This window comes from Sturnira hondurensis, unplaced genomic scaffold (assembly GCF_014824575.4).
Source record: "Sturnira hondurensis isolate 20B ecotype Veracruz unplaced genomic scaffold, ASM1482457v3 Scaffold0006496, whole genome shotgun sequence".
Classification (NCBI taxonomy): domain Eukaryota; kingdom Metazoa; phylum Chordata; class Mammalia; order Chiroptera; family Phyllostomidae; genus Sturnira; species Sturnira hondurensis.
In genome coordinates, this window is record NW_028079127.1 from 21,022,231 (window position 1) to 21,044,332 (window position 22,102).

General features: G+C 41.8%; 1 protein-coding gene and 1 non-coding gene across 21 annotated transcripts in view; one reads left to right on the plus strand and one right to left on the minus strand.

Annotated features, from left to right (window-relative positions):
- The window catches only part of CLASP1 (cytoplasmic linker associated protein 1), a 283,994-nt gene that overhangs the window by 84,153 nt on the left and 177,739 nt on the right, over positions 1-22,102 (plus strand). For all 20 annotated transcript variants that reach the window (XM_037049839.1, XM_037049840.1, XM_037049841.1 and 17 more), the window contains exons 3-7: positions 5,261-5,339; positions 7,028-7,131; positions 7,939-8,030; positions 10,974-11,049; positions 17,867-17,964. In XM_037049839.1, the coding sequence (XP_036905734.1) occupies positions 5,261-5,339; positions 7,028-7,131; positions 7,939-8,030; positions 10,974-11,049; positions 17,867-17,964 (449 nt within the window). The remainder of the gene's footprint in view (positions 1-5,260; positions 5,340-7,027; positions 7,132-7,938; positions 8,031-10,973; positions 11,050-17,866; positions 17,965-22,102) is intronic.
- On the minus strand, positions 4,560-4,685 carry LOC118989701 (U4atac minor spliceosomal RNA). Its single transcript, XR_005067071.1, has one exon. It is a non-coding gene; the product is annotated as a U4atac minor spliceosomal RNA (small nuclear RNA).

Sequence of the window (22,102 nt, forward strand, 5' to 3'; positions counted from 1 at the left end):
CTTAGTTCTCTGATGTTTCCAAGCAGATGTCCTTATATGTTATATCTAGGATTTTTAGTTGTTTTGGTGTGAGGGTTGGTTTGTGTTACTTAGCCATTATCACCTACTTTTAAGTGTTGTTTTTAAAGTTGTAGGTTGAAGGAACTGCATTGAACCTTGAGAACTCACCTGTTCCAGATTAATTCATTACTAGTCAATAAAAAATAGGAGTATATTCATCACTTACCATGTACTCAGTTTGTGCTATATATTATGAAAATTTTGATGGACTGTGAGTCATAGTATTTCTTCCATTGAAGGAATGTTTGTCTGGGGAAACAAGCATAAACTCAGAAAATCAAGTGAGGCTCTGGCCGGGTAATTCACACTTGGTTAAGGTTTTGTCCTGATATGCCAAGGTCAAGGATTTGGTCCCTCGTTAGGCCACATATCAAGAATCAACCAGTGAATGCAAAAATAAGTGGAAGAACAAATAGATGTTACTATTCTGCTCCTTTCGCTCTAAAATCAATAAGTTTTCTAAAAAGGAAAATAAAGTGGAAAAATTAAGCAGGTGCTCAAGGGTATTGCACACTTAATGGCTTAATGAAAACTAAAGGCAGAAAGTGTTGGGTGTGAGCCTGACCCCCTCCCTGCCTTAGTCCTCTCTGTCTCAGGCCACCTTTCTCGTGGTCACAGAGCCCTGTCTAAAAGCTCCAGCTCCTCTGTCATTCCCCCTTTCCCCTGACCACTCTTGAGTAGTTTCCCCACTCTCTTCAAAATATATCTGAGGGCCTTCAGGAGCTGCCTTTCATGGACTTTCCCACTTCACTCTGTTCCACCTCTGGTCCTCCCTGGCAGTTTTCTCCCCCTTCTTACTTTTGTACAGGCTTTTCTCTCTTCTTGAAGGTCTTTGTTTTCTTTGGTGGGAGGCTAGTTTTTAAAACTCCATATCATACAGTATAATCCTTTCTGGGAAACCTCTGCCAGCCCAGCCCCTTGTCCTCAGGAATCACAGGCCTCCATGGGACCACTGATTAGTACCTATTACCCATCGTAATGGCAGTTGATAATAGCTGGTGTGTGGGTAGTTTAGTCCATACCATGCATCGAGCGCTATCTTAGGCACTTCACATGCACACAAGGACCTGTGAGGTAGTGAGGCACCTGTTTAAAAGTTTTCCCCGTTTTACAGGTGAGAAAACTGAGGCACAGAGTGGCTTCACAGCTAATAATTAGAGTGGTCTTTTGAGCATTGACTTTATTAATTTAACCCCTTCTTTGATAGGGAATTGGAAACATAGGAGGGCCTGAACTCTGAAGGTAAACATAGATGACTATTTGCTGTCTTTCCCACTGTGACTGTGACTGTGACTGTGACTGTGACTGTGACAGAGGGTGAACTAGGTAACTATGTACAAATCCCTCTGCTTCTTTCCAAAGTCCAGTTGGGTGTTGAGAGGGTGCTTGGGGCTATGTAGTATTCCTGCCAACTCAGTCTTCATAGAGAGTCTCTGGGCTCTCCCAAGTCTATCTGGGCAAGACTTTTTGATCTTTACTGTTTATGATTTAGCCAGCCCTATTCTGGTCAGACCTACCAAGTGAACCTCCATTCATCCTGGAAGAGCTTAAAGTCTGTTTTTCCCCAAACTCCATGGGTATGTTAACTGACACGGACTGTCATATCTGAAAATACAGTAGTCCTTTTACATCTTAATATTAAATGAATTTTGAAGAAGTATGGTGAGCTAAGAATGCAGCATTATTGTATTCCTGACCAAGATGGAGGCGTAGGTGAACACACTGTGCCTCCTTGCACAACCAAAAGAACAACACCAACTTAAAAACAAAAAGCAACCAGAACTGAGAAAATTAAACTGTATTGAAGTCCCACAACCAAGGAGTTAAAGAAGACACATTCATCCAGCCTGGTAGGAGGGGCAGAGACAGGCAGCTGGGAGAAGAGGACTGTGGCAAGGCAGCAGCTGGCTGACCCAGTGAGGCGGTAGCTAGTGGAGTGGGTGGTCTTACATTCATGTGCAGATAAACCGGGAGGAACACCTGGGGGATGAGACCGACCTTGCAACCCAGGGTTCCAGCGCAGGGAAATAGTTTCAACCACTGATGGGAAACACCTGTAGGGGTTGAGGCAGTAGCAGGAGGAACTCCCAAACTCACAGGAGAGTTCATTGGAGAGACCCACAGTGTCCTAGAATGTACATAAGCCAACCCACCCAGGAATCAGCACAAGAAGGGCTTACTTTGCTTGTGGGTAGTGGGGGAAGTGACTGAAATCTGGCAGAGAACAGAGCAAGTGCCATTGTTCCCTCTCTGACCCCTTCCCTGCATACACCACCACAATGCAAAGATGTGGTTATGCACCCCCACCCCATTGCTGAGGGGGAAAAAATGGCCCAAATGAAAGAACAGATCAAACCCCTAGAAAAAATACAACTAAAGGATGAAGAGATAGCCAGCATATCAGATGCAGAGTTCAAAACACTGGTAATCAGGATGCTCACAAGGTTGGTTGAATTTGGTCAAAAATTAGTTGGAAAAATGAAGGCAATGCTAAATGAAATAAAATAAAATGTACAGGGAACCAACAGTGACGGGAAGGAAACCAGGACTCAAGTCAGTGATGTGGACCAGAAGGAAGAAATAAACATCCAACCAGAACAGAATGAAGAAAGAAGAGTTAAAAAAAAAAAAAAAAAAAGAGGCTTAGGAACCTCCGGGACATGTTTAAACTTTCCAACATCTGAATTATAAGAGTGTCAGAAGGAGGAGAGGAAGAGTAAGAAATTGAAACCTTATTTGGACAAACAAGGAAGCAAAACTTCCCCAATCTGGCAAAGGAAATAGACTTCCAGGAAGTCCAGGAAGCCCAGGGAGTCCCGAAGAAGTTGGACCCAAGGAGGAACACACCAAGGCACATCATAATTACATTAGCTGTAAATAAGGAGAGAATCTTAGAAGCAGCAAGAGGAAAGAAGAGTTACCTTCAAAGGAATTTACATCAGACTATCAGCTGATTTCTCAAAAGAAATCTTGCAGGCAAGAAGGGGTTAGGCTGGAAAGAAGTATTACAAGTCACTAAAGCATGTTTATGCCTTATGAAGAGTTTAAAAAGCAGGAGCATCTTGTAAATGCCATAAAAGAGCAACAAGGGAGATTTTTTTAAAAAGGCAGCATTATTAATGTTTCTGTAATGAACAACAAGCCTTCATCCCTAAATAGTAATGGAGTCATCCAATGGGTAGGATTTCATCAGGGAAAAGCCAATGCAATTAATGGATAGTTTGCTCTTTTAAAAATAATAAACTCTAAATTTTACAACAGTTTTGGATTTACAGAAAAATTATGAAGGTAGTACGGAGTCTCCATGTACCCCACATCAGTCTCCCAAATTATTGACATTTAATATGGTTTGTTACAGAAAATAAAACAGTAGTGAAACATTATTATTAACTAAGTCCAGTTTATTTAGGTTTCCTTAGTTTTATCTAAGGTCCTTTATCTGTTACAGGGCCATGATAGGTTGCATGTCTCCTGGGACTCCTCTTGGCTGTGACAGTTTGACTTCCCTTGCTTTTGATAACTGATGGAGCAGGTGGAGTACTTCGATGGAGTACTGCTTTCTGGTATTTTGTAGGATGTTCCTCTATTTGAATTTCTTAAGATTAGACCAGGCTTATGGGTCTTGAGGACAGTCCCTGATGCAAAATGGCATTTTATTCACATGTCCAGCATATACACTGTCAACATAATTTATGACTTGATTGTAACTTTTCTCACCTGGCTGAGGTAATGTTTATCATTTTAACTTAAAATTGAGGGACTCACTATCAAAATGTGATACTTAATCTTCTGTAGCTCATGAGTAAAGTCATTATTTTAAAGTGATATATATAATTAAACTTTAAAAACCAATGTTCTCTTTATAAAAACATTTAAAATTATTTCCTTCAATATCATCAAGTTGCCAGTTTCTTGCAAGGGCAGTTTATGTATTAAGGTGGTTATTGGGTAAATTTTGATTTAATTTTTGAAGCAATGGATTCAAAGCTGAATGTAAAAGCCTGTGGTGTTTTTAGTACTAGTTGCAAAACACAGGTAGGCAGATGCAAGGAATCATAATTACCATTCATTGCCTGATGTAACTAATGTTTGGATAACTACCTTTGACTAAGTCTTGTTCATTAATAGTTCTAGGTGAAACCTGGACTGTGTACCAGCTTTTTTGAATCACACTTAATAATAATAAAGCTACACAGCAGAAAACTACTTCCTCTTAAGGAAGGGCTTTCTAAGAAGGGAACTTGTATTATCATTTCTCTGGCAGCTAGTTGGGTATTTCCATAATAGATCAGTACCAATTATGTTAAGAATGTTACTATATAACCAGTACCAGTACCAGGACAAGTAGTGAGAGATGAGAGAGTTGAGAAAGAAAGCTCGGGTGTACCACCTAGTGGTTAGACTCACATTGAAATAGTTTACAAGGGGAAAATTACATTCTTACATTCTTACACTTTTCTGTTGTTTTTTGACTCCGTTGTCGTAGGATGTTTTCCTCTTTTTCCAAAAATTGCACCAAAGTAAAGCAAAGCTTTAATTGATGCGAGTGTGTTGTTAAGGTGTTAGCAGTACTATCCTCACTATACGTTCATTGGACAGTAACGCAACCCCAAGAAAAGGATGGTTAGTGAGGTATTTGCGTGTGCTGCAAGCAGGATTGGTCAATACCTGTTAGGGTTGTGGTGATTCATTTTCAAGTTCCTGCCTAGTCGCTGGTTAGCTAGCGTACTTAAGCTGATCACACAGGTCCCGGAAGCTAAACACCGACTCCTTTTCTGAGGCTTCTGAGGGTAGCGAAGCGGCCCCTCTGTTTTACCCAGAAGGCCATACTACAGCCAGGAGACAATTTGCATATGCGCTCCTCTCAGAGGCACGGCCAGCAGGGGGCGGGGCTGCGTCTCATTCACCCTGTTCCGTAGCTAGCTCCCGGGATATGGCCAGGCTGTGGCGGTTTTTTATTTTGTTTTTAGTCACTGACCATTTCCATTAAAATTGTAAGCTGCTTTTTTTGTGCAGGAGCAGCTTTCCTCTTGATAAGCAATGTAATCTTGCCAGTCGGCGTGCATTCTCTGGGCTCTGGGACAGCGCCTGAGCGAGAAATTACGGGGGGGTGGGGGGGGGGGTTCGGGAGCTGCTGGGCGAGGGCCCTGGGTTTGGTGCTGGCGGCTAACAGGGTCCCACTGTTTCCCATTCATTGCAGGTGGTTCTTCTGGGGATGGACATCCTGTCTGCGCTGGTTACCCGGCTGCAGGATCGGTTCAAGGCGCAGATCGGCACAGGTAAGCTGTGGGCAAGTGTGGAGTGGGTCCCCATATTCTTCACCCTCCTGCCTCCAGTTTTCCCTCAGTCTCCCCAAATCCTCCAGTTAGCTGTGCCCAATCCTCCCAGCCATCACTCTTGCTGCACCTTCCTGCCCCATCCTACCCGTTAACCATCCCCTTAGTCCTCTCAGCCAACACCCCAACCCCTTCCTGTAGTCACCACCTGCTGGGGCTGCACCACTGCTCCTCCCCCCCCACACACACACTCTGCTCACCCCAGATACTCTGGCCTCTCTGCGTCTATTGGTATCTCTGCCCAATACTTTTCTGTGGGCTTTTTCTTCCAGCCTTTGTATTCTAATACGAAGTGTTACTAATACTTTATTGTACAAATTAGCCGTCACATTTTAGTGCTGCCCAGGTCATGTTTGTCTCTGAACCTTCCCTTTTGAGAGACATTCCCTCATTGCGAATTCCTGCAAATCCCCTGCAGTTATATTTTTTCCAGATGATTATTGTTGGTATTACTGTTTTCACTTTCTTAAAAAATTATTGATTATTAGAGAGAGAAAAGAACAAACATTGATTTGCTGTTCAACTTACTCATTTATTCACTGGTTGATTTCTTGTATGTACCCTGAGCAAGATGGGACCCACCACTTTGGCTATTGGGACAGCCTTCTAACCCAGCCAACCCTGTTTTCACTTTGATTGTAAATGTCATTACAACTTTGTAGTAAATGATCACTTTCTTATTTTGAAGAGAAAACGATATGTCAGTGAAATGACATAAAAATAACTACAGGTTTCATGGATTTAGAGATGACTTACTCATCTCTAAATTCCCGATCTCTGTGATTTTGTAATGACAACATGAGCGCTCAGCAGACCTGTGTGTGCAAGCATTTCCTTATAGATGACGCCTCCATTTCAGTTGGTGTATGTGTATTTGTTATTTTCTGTTAGCTTTCTGGTTAGTGTGCTCCTTTGGGTAAAGTCAAGAACTCTTTTTCCCATACTGGCACTAACTGTCCATCTATAAACAAAAATCTCCCTTATTTTTAGAAATCCCGTATTTTAGTAGTGCTCCATTTTCCTCCTAAATTAGCTGAATTGTTCAGAAATACCTCTGGTAAAAGAAAGGTTCATAGACTCTTAAAAGAAGTTGACCTCTGGTAGGCACTTACACTACCCCATACCCGACATGTGTGTAGGAGGAGTGGAATAGGTGGACTCTGTCTGATAAGTGTGTGTGTGTTATGTAAAATTAAAACACAGTTAGAAGATCGACAGAGCAATAAGTGTGTGTTCATTCTATACTCCCAAGCAAATAGGCTTGAAGCCCTTCTTTCTTGTGTACCTAAATTTCCTTTTGTGTTGACTGTTTCTTAACGAAGATACTCTATTGATATCCAGTGTGATATTTCACTAGCATAAAAATATGCTGGGAGCTGGGTGGAGGAATGTGTGGTAAAGGAGATGACAAAACAGTATGCCCATGTAAAGAAGGATTTTGCTGATTCTTAAAGTAGTTTCCACAGGTTTTAACAAAGAGAGTAGCACTGTAGGGATTGGTGGTGTTAGATGACGGACCTCATTTAGGCCAGGACTTTGACTTCCCCATTAATTGAAATACCAATAGTTGGTAACCACACCCCTCCACCCCAACAGATATTCATTTGATCAGTTTTGATTTTGATTTCCAGTGCTGCCAAGTTTAATAGACAGACTGGGAGATGCTAAAGACTCCGTGAGGGAGCAAGACCAGACTCTGCTGCTAAAGATCATGGATCAAGCTGCTAGTCCCCAGGTAGGGCAGGGGAGGTGGTCTGTGGCCAGCTGGCGTGTGTGTATTCCCCTAACAGCGGTGGGTTGCTCTGTATGGAAGGGCTCTGTTTCTTCTAATCTGATGTATTTCAGATGAAAATTTATGTAGCTTTTATTAGGCCTCCCCCTCCCGGTATTTAAATAAATAATAAATAGCAAAGGGTGTATTTTGGATAAATTAGTGAATTTAACATGGGGTTTGAGGGCTTGGTTTAGCCCATAGGTGCAAACTCAGTTATGTTATTGATTCTGTGTTTCTCTGAAAAGAGCGGTGGTGGTGCCTGGGGTGTTGGGGGTCCTGGCTTGGAGCCTTCCTCTCTCTGCTAGTGAGCAGGGGCTGCGGGGCACAGCCCTGCCTTCCAGGGTCCAACTGCCCATTGTTTGGGGGGGGTGCGTATCAGAAAAATTTTTCCCAGGGATGGTAAAAACTAGACTGACCTAAAGGCCAAGCAGATGTTGGACTTGTGGACAGGATGCAGACAGCTGTTCCAGGCTAAGAAAAGTATGAGTATGTGATTTTTGAAGTCACCAAGCTTTTTTGTCCTCTTTTTTCTACCTATAAAATAGGGACAGCTATACTTCCTTTTAGGGTTGTTGGAGAATTAAATGCAATTATATAAAGGGATGTGTTTTGAAAAAACTTGATTAAAAATATGTCACCATTTTTCAATATGTCCTTCAGATAACTTAATGGGATGGTAGCATCCGGGACTGATTTGGCCCCATATGAAACAAAATAATGCACAATTCTCTTCTTCTTTTCTTTTTACCCATTGTTTGCTGTCTGTAGTACGTGTGGGATCGAATGCTGGGAGGCTTCAAGCACAAGAATTTCAGGACTCGGGAAGGCACGTGTATCTGCCTTGTTGCCACACTTAATGCGTAAGTCTGAGTGGGGCCTGAGGGTTTCCTGGATGAGCTTTTTTTATTTTTAACTTATTTAGAAATAACTATAGATTTCAGGAAGTTGTAGACAAATGTATTGGGAGGTGCTTTGCAACCCTTCTCCCCCACCGTTCCCCAGTGTTATCATCTTGTTTATGCAATGACATCAGCAGGAAGTTGTTACTGACACAGTCCACATGGCTTACTCCGATTCTTCCAGTCACGCACACGTGTGTGCATTTCTGCACAGTTCTGTTACATGTGGAGCTCCAGGTAACTATCACCACTGTCAAGGTACAAATCTGTGCATCACCCCAGGCTCCCTCACACTGCCCCTTTGTATTCAGTCCCTAACCACTGGCAACTACTAATCTGGTCTCCATCTCTATGACTTTATTTTAAGAATGTTGTTTCTGGGGCTGGGGGGACTTCCTCCAAAAATATCCCTGGAATTTATTTATTTATTTATTTATTTATAAAAATATTTATTTATTTATTTTTAGAGGGGAAGGGAAGGAGAGGAAGAGAAACATCAATGTATGGTTGCTTCTCGTGCATCCCCGGCTGGGAAATGGCCCCTGCCAGGAACTGGCCTGCAACCCAGGCATGTGCCCTGACTGGGAATCGAACTGCGATCGTCTGGTTCGCAGGCCCGAGCTCAATCCACTGAGCTACACCAGCCAGGGCTGGAATTTATTTATTAAAAATTGTGTGTGTATTCTTAGATGTTTAAATTTCAGTCACCTTCTAAGTATTCTCCATTTGATGTGATACATCTATCGAGACATTTTTTCTACTCCTCAAAACAGTTTTTGAACTCGTCAATTTTGATGGCTTTTAGTGCTTCTGCTGTTTGTTTTTTGTTGTTGTTGTTGTTTTTGTTAGACATCTTTCACATGGGCAAGAAGGTTCTTTGAAGACTTTTTTCATCCTGCGAAACAAATAGAAAGTTGCTTTGGGAGGGATCAGATGAAGAGGGAGGGTGGGCGTGGAGTCATACTTTTTTTGGTTAAAAAAAACAGTCAAACACAGCGTAGTGTGGGCAGATGTGTTCATAAATCACTCATTATGAGATGGCAAGCATGTTGAAAGAGTCTTCAAAAAGTATTCACTGAAGCTGGACACAGCCTCTCAGAACAGCAGCAGCTGGTGGTAAACTGATACAGATGGGCTCCTAGAAGGTTTAGCTCTTGGGGGAAGCCTGTACTATGAAGAGCCCACCTTCCAGAAGGTAATTACAGTTTCTTTTTGGGTCCTCCCTCATAAATGGAATCATATACAGTGTAACCCTTTGAGACTGGCTTTTTCCACTCCACATACTCCCCTTGAGGTTGCGTGTATGTTGTTGCTAAAACAGTAGTTCATTTCTTCTTACTGCTGAGTAGAATTCCATGGCATAGAATTATTACAATTTGTTTAACTATTTATTTGTTGAAGGACCTTGGAATCATTCACAATTTTTGGCTATTAAAAATAAAACCGCCCTGGCTGGTGTAGCTCAGTGGATTGAGCGCAGGCCTGCAAACCAGAGGATCGTGGTTAGATTCCCAGTCAGGGCACATGCCTGGGTTGCAGGCCAGTTCCCAGTGGGGGATGCATGAGAGGCAACCATACATTGATATTTTTCTCCCTCTCTCCTTCCCTTCCCCTCTAAAGATACATAAATAAAATCTTTTAAAAATTATAAAAATAAGACTGCTATGAACATATGTACAAGTTTCTGTTTCACCCTCGGTGGGTCAGTGGAATTGCTGTTTTATTCAGTAAGTTCATTTCTAGTGTGACAAGAAACTGCCACACTCTTTCCCTGAGTGGTCTATACCATCTTACACTCCCATCAGCAATGTGTGAATGAATCAGTTTTTTCATACCCTTGCTAGCACTGAATGTTATCACTGATTTTAATTGGAGCCATTTTGTTATGTGTGCAGTGATATTTCATTGTGATTTGAATTTGTATTTCTCTAATGACTGTTGATGCTGAACATGTTTCAAGTGTTTATTGTAAAATTGAAAATCACAAAACAGTTTTTCTGATGGTAAAAGTAATATTGTATGTTATAGAAAATTTACATAAAGAAAAAATAATGATTACCTAAAATTTTACTACCTTCAGATAATCACTGTTAACTATGGTCCTTTTTATTACAGCCTGTAAAGTTATTTTTAATAACAAAATTGGGATTATAACATTTATATTATAATGTAAATTTGTTCCCTCCTCACATGTTAGCCTTTTCAGTGCCAGTAAATTTGGCCATATGTATTGAAAGCTTTTAAAAAATGTTTCCAGCCTTTGATCACAGTAGTTTCACTTGTAAGAATGTATCCTTAGGAAGCAACCAGGTTACCAGAGACAGTCGAATTCACAAAGGACACTGTGACAGCGTTTATGGTGGTGCACTGTTGTAAACAGATGTTCTCCAGCAGGGCAGTGTGTGGTGGGATCCTCAGCCATCACCTTATCACAGTCTTTTCACTCAGCTCTTACTCTCTGAATGTCAGTGGTAGCATCAAGCTGTGCACAGAGGGAGAATTGAGAGACTCTCAGTTTAGTTGAGGATGCCTAGCTGCGCAAAATAGGGACCATTACTTGACAGAATAGTAATCCAGAGACAACTGTATGGGAGGTAAGAAAGATTGGGAAAGGGTGAGGCTCTCACTTGATTTTAAAGGTTTAGGGTCGAATTGGAGAGCCTGAGTCTCAGGGAGAGGGTGTGTCCGTGAGAAGCACTAGTGGTTTTGAACTCTGCCAAGGGACACTGCAGTGCATTTATTTTGGAATCAGATGGGAAAAGATTGGGAAGATGAGAAGGGGAGCTCCTGGGTGTGAGGTAGCAGTAGGGCCTTGTGGGTGGAGAGGAGGAGGTGAGTGTGGGCACAGTAGCTTCTTTCTTTTCTGTGTTCTCACCAACGATAAAACACTTGTTTTGTTTTCAGCTCTGGAGCACATACTTTGACACTAAGCAAGATTGTGCCACATATATGTAATTTACTTGGAGATCCAAACAGCCAGGTGAGTGTGATTTAATGAGAAGAAATAATCATTGGTTATAGACAGTTAAGATGCATTTGGTGTTCTGAGTACATTTGATAGGTTGGTGGGACTTTATTCATCTTTATAGAACTCTTAATTATTGTTTAAGATAATTAGCATTTATTTATTTCTTTAAAAATTTTAAATATATTTTATTGATTATGCTATTACAGTTGTCCCATTTTACCCCCTTTATTCCCTTCCACCCTGAACACCCCCTCCCACCTGCATTCCCTCCCTTTATTTAGTTCATGTCCATGGGTTGTACATGTAAGTTCTTTGACTTCTTTTTCTATACTATTCCTAACCTCTCCCTTTTTATTTTGTACCTATCATTTATGCTACTTATTCTCTGTGCCTTTCCCCCCTCTCCCCCTCCCCCACTGATAAACCCTCCATGTGATCTCCATTTCTGTGATTCTGTTTCCTGTTCCATTTGTTTGCTTATTTGTTTTTGTTATTGTTTTGTTTTAGGTTTGGTTGTTAATAGCTGTGAGTTTGAGGACATTTTACTGTTTACATTTTTATTTATTTATAAAAATATTTATTTATTAAATATTTTTAATAAAAATATTGTTTATTTTTGAGTCACTGTTTTGAGTGTTTACATTTTTGAAATATAACATATTAACATAAAGGCTGGGTGATGAACTCCTTTAACTTGACCTTATCTGGGAAGCACTTTATCTGCCCCTCCATTCTAAATGATAGCTTTGCTGGATAGAGCAATCTTGGATATAGGTTCTTGCCTTTCATGACTTCAAATACTTCTTTTCAGCCCCTTCTTGCCTGCAAGGTCTCTTTTGAGAAATCAGCTGATAGTCTAATAGGCACTCCTTTGTAGGTAACTCTCTCCTTTTCTCTTGCTGCTTTTAAGATTCTCTTCTTCTCTTTCATCTTGGCTAATGTAATTATGATGTGCCTTGGTGTGTTCCTCCTTGGGTCCAACTTCTTTGGGACTCTGAGCTTCCTGGACTTCCTGGAAGTCTATTTCCTTTGCCAGATTAGGGAAGTTCTCCTTCATTATGTTTTCAAATAAGGGTTTAATTTCTTGCTATTCCTCTTTTCTTTCTGGCAGTTTGAGTCCTGGTTTTCTTTCTGTCACTGTTGGATCCTGTAGATTTTTCCTTATTTCACATAATTCAACCTTCATTGCTGCTTGGGTCTTTTTTATGCTATTGAAGTACCCAGTGAGTTCCTGGAGCATCCTGATTACCAGTGTTCTGAATGGTGCGTCTGATAGGTTGGCTATCTCTTCATTGCTTAATTGTGTTTTTTCTGGAGCTTCGATGTGTTCTTTCATTTGGGCCTTTTTTTTTTTTTTTGTCTCAACTCGCCTGTTACATTGTAAGGGGTGGGGCCTTAGGTGTTCAGGGCAGGGCAGGGCAACCCACATCACTGCTTTGTGATGCTGTATGTGGGGGAGGGGTCTGGGAGGGAACAGTGCCACTTGCTCAGTTCTCTGCTGGCTTTCAGTCACTTCTTCTTCTATCTATGAGCACATTGGGCCCTTCTGGTGTTGGTTCCCTGCTGAGTGGGTTTGTATATGTTCTAGGACCCTGTGGGTCTCTCCAATGAATTCTCCTGTGAGGCTGGAAGTTTCTCCTGCTGCCACCTCAACCCCCACAGGTGTTTCCAGTCAGAGATTTTGAGGGTTTATTTCCCTGCACGGGAACCCTGGGTTGTGTAGTCTGTCTCGCTCCCCATTTGTTCCTTCTGGTTTACCTGTGTGCGAATGTGGGACTCCCTAGTCTGCAGGCCACTGCCTCATCCAGTCCTCCAGCCCCTGCCCTGCTGCAAGTACTTTCCACCTGGCTGCCCATCTCCGTCACTCCTGCTGGTGAATGTTTTTTCTTTAACTCCTTGGTTGTTGGACTTCCATACGGTTTGATTTTCTGTCAGTTCTGTTGTTTTTTGTTTTTAAATTTGCTGTTGTCCTTTTTTTTTGGTTGTGCAAGGAGGCACTGTGTGCCTACCTACACCTCCACCTTGGCTAGAAGTCTCTAGATAATTAGCATTTATAATGCACATTAGCATTTATAAGATGTCATTGGTAAATGTGGTGACCACTCTGCCCTCTTTTCTATGTGGGCTGAGACTTAGTTAACCTATAAAGTGATGTCCTCCTGACCAGCCTCCAAGATAATATTGCTCTGGGTACCATTGCTATAGCCGAAAGAACGTGGGCATAGGGGCAAGTGATCAGTGCTGATTGAAGTCAAACAGTAATTGCTTGTGGGGTGAGGTAATTGCTTGTGATTGGAAACGACCTTGGGATTTTTCTGAGGCAATGGTGGAAATGTTATGTGTTTTACTTTCTATGGTGGCCATACTGGTGTGTACAACTGTGGAAACTCCTTGACCCCTTAAGCACTGTAGATATTTTATGCAAATTTTACCTAAATTAAAACCCAAACAGTACAAAAAACCCAAAAGCCCGTGAACAAAGCACCATTTCCTTAGCATAAAGGGTGGGAGAGGAGTTGGTAATACATGACTGGTTACCAGGTAGCTCATGAAGGCTTCTAGGTCAGGGGTCCAGAACTGTGCCAGTTTTCTTGCCTCATTCAGTTCTTCTTATCCCTGAGTCATTTGTATATCGTTAGGAAAAACACTTTATTAGATAAAGGGGCTCAAAATAGAAACAAAATTTATCAAAGAAATATATGTAAACAGGTCTTCATTAAAAATCTTGATTTGTAATTGCTCAAGTGCTTCGTGCTTTCACCAGCTCTTGGGATACCTCCTATTTATTGTCTTATCCTTCCCTCTTCATTTCATCTTTGCCCTTAATCTCAGTTACATTTTTGCACCTTCTCCCTGCTGCTCTCTAGGCTGCCTTTCTTTCTGTCTATAGCAGGCTCCCTGTCCCCGCTGTCTCCGCGGGTCTCCCCTGCTGGTACCCACTTCTTTGCATGCATTCTCTTATCTAGCTTTAAATATATGACATTGGAAATATAATTTCTGTATATTTTTATTTATAGAATCGTATTTTATGTTCAATGTTAATTGAAAAAAAACCTTTTTTCCTTGGCTGGCATGGCTCAGTGGGTTGAGCGCCGGCCTGCAAACTGAAAAGTCACTGTTTTGACTCCCAGCTGGGGCACATGCTGGGGTGTGGGCCAGGCTGGGGTGTACAGGAGGCAGCGGACTGATGTTTCTCTCACACATTGGTGTTTCTGTTCCTCTCTTTTCTCCCTCCCTCCCCCCTCTCTAAAAAATAAAAATCCTTTTTAGAAAATAAAATAATTTAAAAACTCTAAATTGCCCCTCTCCCCTTTTTACACCGTCCATTTTTGTTTTCTGTGGGGAAAAAAGTTCTTTATAGAGGTCGCACTTGGAGGATACACTGCTGCCACAGGACACCCTTTAGTGGAGCAGAAAAGCCAGCCTGGCTAGTCACACTTACTTGTCCCCAATGCAGTTGCTTACTTTGGCCACAAAAGTGATGTGAGTAGTCTTGCTGGGACTGAGAGAGATGGACACTGGGGGTAAAATGAGGTTGGTGCTGTAGGGGCAGCTGTCGGCAGTCTGTAGGAGACAGATATAGCCAGAGTATTCTGAAGATAATTGTGTGTTCACATCTATCTTTGTAGTGTTTTATCTGCACATATATGTATGCAGGCACAAACACGCACAGTCCACATCTCCTGGCACGCCCCCCTGCCCCCCGCCAGGAAGCTTCCCAGTGCTTCTCATTAGTTTTTCCTGCTAGTCTCTGGCCCTTAAGAGTCAGGACTATAACTTGCTCATTATTGTTTCAGGACTGCATTCCAGCAGTTTTAAGATTGAGTTGACACCCCACAGCTGTTTGAGTGTCTTGCCCTTCTTAGCTGTTTATGTCTCAGACCAGAGAGGGCAGTTGTTTCTTACCAGTGCTGCCCTTGCACTGTGGTACTTGCCGTTGTAGTCAGTCTTCAGCTCTGGTATGGGGAGTTTGCCCTTGGCTCTGCAGAAGGCGGCTAACAGTGATTGGGAGCTCTGCAGACACTCCTGCCTTAGAGGATGCCAGTTCGTTTGTATATTGTTCTGAGTGCAGAGTGACTCAGAGCCAGGGAAAGCCCTCAGAAGCTTCTCAGAGTGGCCCACAGATAGATATAAGGAATGTATGCTTGGGATGCTTTTGGCCCCAAGTAAATGAAATCCCAACTCAAAAATGCTAGAGCAGGGGGAGAATGTATCACCCTGTATAAAGAGGAAGGGGACTGTAGGGTTTGTTAGTGGAACAGTGATATACCACGAAACTTAACGGTCTTGGCCATTTCAGTCCTTGAGCTTCGTCCCTTGCAGCTTTCCCCAGGGGCACAGCCCAGGGACAGCCCAGTGGCATGCGTGTTCGGCAGGCCTAGTAGACAAAAGCCTGGTGCTTCCTGTGTTCTTCTCTTTTACTTTTCCGCGTTGAAAGGTTCAAACTTACATAGAAGTAGAAGGAATGGCAGTGTATAACCTCGTGTCTGTCACTGAACTTCAACAACTAATAAGACAAGGCTGGTTTAGTTCCATCTGTTTTTCCTCTCTTATCCCAATATTTTGAAGCAAATCTTAGATATCATTTCATTTAATTCTTAAATACTCTGAAAGATGAGGACTCTGTTTCTTCAAAAACATAACTTGAACGCCATTATTCCCCCTTTTCATCAAGAATAAGTCTTATCGTCAAATCCAGTTGGTGTCCGCTTTTTCCGAAATGTCTCATGTTTTCTTTAGCTTCCTGCATTTCTCTTTGTAAGGGCAAAGAAGCATTCTGTGAAGTTTCCTGTAGACACCCCATGTTTTATTGTTGAGAATGACACCCCTTGCCCTTGTGTTACCCACTAGCTGGGAGTGGACTAGGATTATGTGATGGTTACTCCCTGATCTGAGAACAGGGTTTCCTTTCTTTAGTGGAGATTGCAGAAAAAGCCTGTGTTTGTTGACAAGGAGGATGTGGCAGTGGCTCTAACAAAGGCAGTTTGCCATCCAAAAAGACATCATACACACACATAGGAAGTCCCTTTTCATTTTTTTTTAAAATTTTTAATTGATTTTTTTTAAGAGGGAGAGGAAGGGGTGGGGAGAGAGAAACATTGATTTGTTGTTTCACTTAAGGAAGTCCCTTTTCTAGGTGAGTTTGACACATCTTCAAAGTGTAAAAACATCTTAAAATGTCTGAGTACTGTTGATGTCAGTGCTCTCTGCAGCTGGACGATACTCAGTAGGGGAGAAGGAAAGTCTCTGTTGGTGGCTTGACCGATACCTGAGAAATGGGGAGGTGGGGCTGCAGGCCTCAGGTGGCTTTGCAGGGCACCTGACCCCTGTTGAGTCTGGGCAGATCTGTGGCACCTGTTCTGCAGGGCAGGCTGGCTGTGGGGCTATGCTGCTGTTCTCAGAGGACAGGTTAGATTTAGCTTCCCACCAATTTACAGGTGCCTTCCCTTTTCCTGGAGGTGAAGCCCCTCCTTGAGTTTTAGGCTTTCTAACTTTGACACCCAGTTCTAAAGTGAAAAGGATGTGGGCATCTTCATTTAGAGGTGGAAGTCTGCTCCCCATTCTGTTATTTATCTGCTGTGGGCCCGACAGGTGGCTAGCCTCTCCAGCCTGCATGCCCTCCTCTGTCTCACAGTCCATAGTGGCCCTGTGAGGAAGGTCATAGATTTGAAGACCTCAGACTTTGTAAAGCATTCAACTCGGGCCTGGCGGGTTGTGTTTAACATGGGGCTCTTTTCTTGTGCGTCCTAATGGCCTGAAATGTCAGGCTTCCTTTCTGTGGTAAGGTTGAGTGTAGGCAGAAATACACTTTCTGAACCTTTTGAAAGTATCTTACAGACATGATATTTTTACTCTCCAGATGCTTCAGTGTATATCTCCTAAAAACAAGGGTATTTTCTTATATAACAGATTTTCACATTCAAGAAATTTAATGTTGCTATAATGACAATGTGTGATATACAGTCCATATTCAAATTTTCCCAAGTTTTTTTAAAAATTCATTTTGTTTCTTGAGCCTTATGTATTGCTGCTTCCTTAGTTCACATTTGTGTTTCGCCAGGCTGCTTATTTGCTCTTCCTGAAGCATATGCCTCTCACACCTGCTTTCATGCCTACAGACTGGGCCTTGTTTGAAATCCGTCTCATTCCATCTTTACTTGGTAAAATGTAGTCCTTGTAAACACATTTTAAGTGGTTCCTTCCTCTTCCATAAAATGTTTCTTCGTGTACTGTGGTGTGCTTCTTCCCTTAAACTGTACAAACCCTTTGTACCTTTTTATAAAATTGTTTTTATTACATCTTGTTCTGTGTTAAATGTAGAATTTATGGACTTTTTCCTCCTTCCCTTTTAGGACTATGAACTCTTTTTTACCCACTTTTAATTTTTAATATTTTTATCAGCTTGAATACAGGGCTCTGTATACTATCTATTTTTTCTTGTTCACTAAGTGTTTGACCTAAATCCAGAATATATTACATGGTGTTTTATTTTTAGTGTAATCATTTATTTGTAGTGCTTTCTAATTTGGAAAGATGCCCTGAAAATTCTAGTTTACTGACGTTATCTTAAAGAATGAAAAAAATAAAGGGATATGGACTAGAATATAGGGATGGGACCTAAATTTTTTTCTACTCCTTGGAATTGTGCCCACAGAGTCAAAACTTTTAAACATGGCTTCATCTAGTCAAATGTCTAGAAAGGATTGTATTCACAGTTGCCTTGGTAAATTGGTGATGAACTTGGGGTGTTGTATAGCCTGTTGTGCCCCAGCAGGGAGTTTTGTGGGGTGACACAGAGTAGCTGTAAGATCTCCTCTTTTACATCCAGGTTCGAGATGCAGCAATAAACAGCTTAGTGGAAATCTACAGACACGTAGGAGAACGTGTGAGGGCCGATCTGGGTAAAAAAGGATTGCCACAGTCCCGGTGAGTGCAGACTTTTTTTCTTTCTTCGCTTTTTCAATGAACATTTTGGTTTGCCCTATGTGCTTGGTTGTGATAATTTGACTCAAAGAATGTATGGTTAGTGGATTGGTGGTTGGAGATCTTGTTCAGATCATACGTTGGGGTCCCTTCCCAGACATCTAGCCAAGTCCCATGCTCTGTCCTAATTTTAGAAGCATATTTAAAATTGATTAATTTTGAGAATTCAGCATTCTTTTGGTTCATGTGGTTCTAAATCTTGTATACACACAGCACCTAGTTATAGTATGTGCTCAGAATATATTTGAATGAATGGAGCCTTTCTGGAATGAGTTTTGTTTGGAAACCATTTGAAATGGTAGTTTTCTGTTCAGTAATGTCAGCACCACTATGTAGAATCCAGGGCAAGGGGATCAGCATCTTATCAGAATCAAGACAACTTGAGTACACAGATGTCTCAGTTTTTTTTTTAAGATTTTATTTATTTATTTATCTTTAGAGGGGAAGGAGAGAGGGAGAGAAACATCAATGTATGGTTGCCTTTTGTTTATCCCCTGCTGGGAGTTGGCCTGCAGGGAACTGGACTACAACCCAACTCAGGCATGTGCCCTGACTGGGAATCGAACCGCGATCCTCTGGTTCGCAAGCCCGTGCTCAATCCACTGAGCTACACCAGCCAGGGCTAGATGTCTCAGTTTTAGTCAGACTTTTAAAACTAATGAACAGTTGTATAGTTATAATTTGAGCTGTTATGCAGAAATCTTACACCAAATGAATTCTAAATCTTTTGCCCTACCCCATTCCTTTAGGCAATGTGAAAACCGTGAGAAGTTAGGCATGGACTGAGCACACAGAGCAGTGTGTCAGAGCCTCCCACTGTGGCCATGGAAACAGCAGGGGCCCAGAGGCATAAAGTGACTTGAGAGATCACACAGCTAGTAAGAGTCAGAGCTAAGGATGCAGCCCTGTTCTCTGACTCACCTTTTAATGTTCTTTATCCTGTTTCACAAGAGTTTATGGAGCATCTAGGTAAGGGCTGGACTATTGAAATATACAGGAGTCATATATTTCACTTGATGAAATGTGACAGAGGGGGGCCCCTCACTCTAAGGTAGGGTGATGAGTGCACTGGCCTGCAGTGTGCACGGAGTTGTGGGTGGGATTCGAGACAAATTGACATGGACTACCAAGTCCTGTGGAGGAAAAGGGGCAGGCCACTCTCTTGAGGGGAGCGTGTGCACGCCCTTGCCTAGACAGGTTTTTATTAGTTTATTTGTGCAGGAGTTCACATACAACTTATTAATCATTGTCAGGCAGTGGGATCAAGCATCAAACAGTAGATAGCATACAAAGAATTATTAGGGTTTCTTCTGAGTAAGGGTCTATTAGCTAAAAGGCTATGAAACTTTGGGAAACAAACTCATTTCCTGCTCAGACCTTTATCATTTAATTAAGAGCATTCTTAGCAGAGCAGGGTTCACAGGATTTTACGCATCCTTTGTCAGGCCTGATCACCCAGGGAATCTGCCCTTTCCAGCACAGGGCTGCACTGCCCTTTGTCATTGTTTTCAGGCATAAGTCAGGTAGAGGAGGCAAGATAGCCAAGAAATTATTAGACTTCTCGCAGACAGAATAAGGATTCAGGCTTTGTCAAAACTGAGGGGCAAAGGTCCATCACCCTTTTTCTCCATAGCCACCCAAGTCCTTCCCTGGGGCCTCCACGTGATCGTGCCTTTTTTAGGTGATTCTCCCCTTGGGGAATCTTACATGTCATTGGCTAACTGATCAAGCATTTGGGGGTAGTTATGGATGAAGGAGCAGAAGCAGCGCTCCTGCCAGGAAGATAAGCTTTGTCTCCTTAGTGGTTTATGGTCTGAAGGTCGCTCACTCAGCCTTAGCCATGGGGGCATTACAGCTCCTGAAACCAGGCAGGGTCGTTCCCGACAGTAGGGGTTCTATGAGCAGCTGAGTGGGGCTCTCCTTCCTATATAGTCATATCTGCCCCAGTGTCACTATCACCATGGCCTCTGTGCTGTGTACAAGGTAATGAGATGGGAATAAAACTACTTTCATGTGCTTTACAAAGGGTAATCTATGAGAAGGGAGTTTTTATGCCCATGTTTTATCAACCTCAGCCTTCTGGATTTTGAATGGATGGTGAGAACACTTGGTTGAGAGACAAACTTAGACAAAACTGTTAAATAACCTCTTGGGCAAAATTGCAGGACACAGATGAACAGGAAGAGCAGAGGCTGGAGGGAGGGGGCTGTTTGATGGTGTCGTGATCATTGTTGGGAAAATAGGCCTTAGGCAGTGAGATTCTTTCCTGCTCTAAGGATGGCCTCACCGTGCTGTTTAGCTCATGGTGGCCTTAGGCCATGAACACACCATCCATCTTACCCATTGGGTAATGTTCAAAGGTTGCTGTAGTGAGCTATTAGGTCTGGGGAAATGACATGGTGATTGACATCTAGAGAGCTGGGTGCAGAAAAAAGTCAACAAAGCAGGCTGAAACTTTCATTTCTAAAAATGCCTGCTTGCAGAATTGGCCCCAGGCTGGTGCTGGAAACTTGGATTTTGGGAGAGTTTCCATTACTCCTAAAGCCTGAGGTAAGAGCCCTGGCCAGTGTGGCTCAGTTGGAGCATTGTCCTAAAAACTGGAAGATTGCAGGTTCGTTTCCTGGTCCAGGCACATGCCTAGGTTGTGGGTCATAGTTACAAAACTATGTAACTAGGTTGTGGGTCATAGTTACCTAAGACTTAGCATTGTGAGGGTCAAAGGCTGTGGCTGCCACCTTTATTTTGTTGGGGATGTGTCCAAATGGAATGAAACTTTTAAAGAATCCTGTTGTTGTTGGGGAAATTCAGTACCTGCTATATGTTGTTCCAAGTGGCTGACTGAAATATTTTAGATTTCTGTTACATCATTATAGGTTTTTTAAAAAAATATTTTAGAAATTGCTTAATGCTTTCTAAAACTTGGGTTTAGTCCAGGAATAAAAATGTTGACCCTCATGTGTTTGTGCATTGAGTGCTATATTTGAGAAGATGATTAACTATAATGACAAAAAAAGAATGCCTTAATAATCAGCTAAATGACTTAAATAATAAGTAATCTCATTTGAACAGCAATTTTCTTTATTCATTTTACATTTGGGAAAAGGGACTTTTACATTGATCAGCTTCACTTTGGAGGAGCTGGAATTATGCTTTTGGCCCATGTGTTAAAAGTTATTAGAGTCTTGTCATGTGGTGGCTAAAATGATACTGAGCCAGATAATATAGTGGAGACAGAGGGTCTCTCCACCCATGTTAGCATCTCAGTACAGCTGAGCTGTGTACTTCAGTTAATACAGGATTTGGCCATTTTACATCCTTTACCACATTATTTTTATAGTTCATGTACATTATATATTCAGAAAGTAAGTATATAATTTATAGCTATTATAAATGTCATATAGTTATGTGATACAGCCACTAAGTAAAACATAAATAGACCTCATGTGACTCCTGTGGCTTACTTTCATAGACTTGTGCTTTTAGCATGCTTTGATACTTCACTGTCTTCCCATTGTATATTCAAGAAAATATACTGAGTTTTCATTCAGTGTGATATATGTAGTTTTGAAGCTATGGGTAAAAAATACTTGGGTTAAGTTTTTCTCTGGTACCATCATGTGGGAACCGAGGTCTTGAAACAGCAGCTGCTTTGTAGATGGAGCTCGTGCGTGTTGTCGACGCATTGTAATAACTATTTGATAAACTTACTTGGTGAACCTGAAGTTTTGAGTAGCTCTCATAATATTTGTTTTGCTATTTCAGTCTATTTAAAAAATTTGTAAACATTCATTAGACATTATTACTTAATGATATGTATTAATGGAAAAATGGAAACTTATTTTTAATTTGCTTATAAAGCTTTATTGCCATAGAGAGGGCCAAGGCAAAAACTGGGTAAGGAATATATGCTCTGTAATATCTCCACTGAGGTATTAAAAATTTTGTTGATTGCCAGACATTTGTTGAGAGAGAGTTGACTAGGTTTATAAGTTAACTGCCCTTTGAAAAAGGGCAGTTCCTTACTCCTTCTGCCGTTTTCTTTCTGAGGCAAACACCTGTTTTTATTGAATCTTTTTTTATC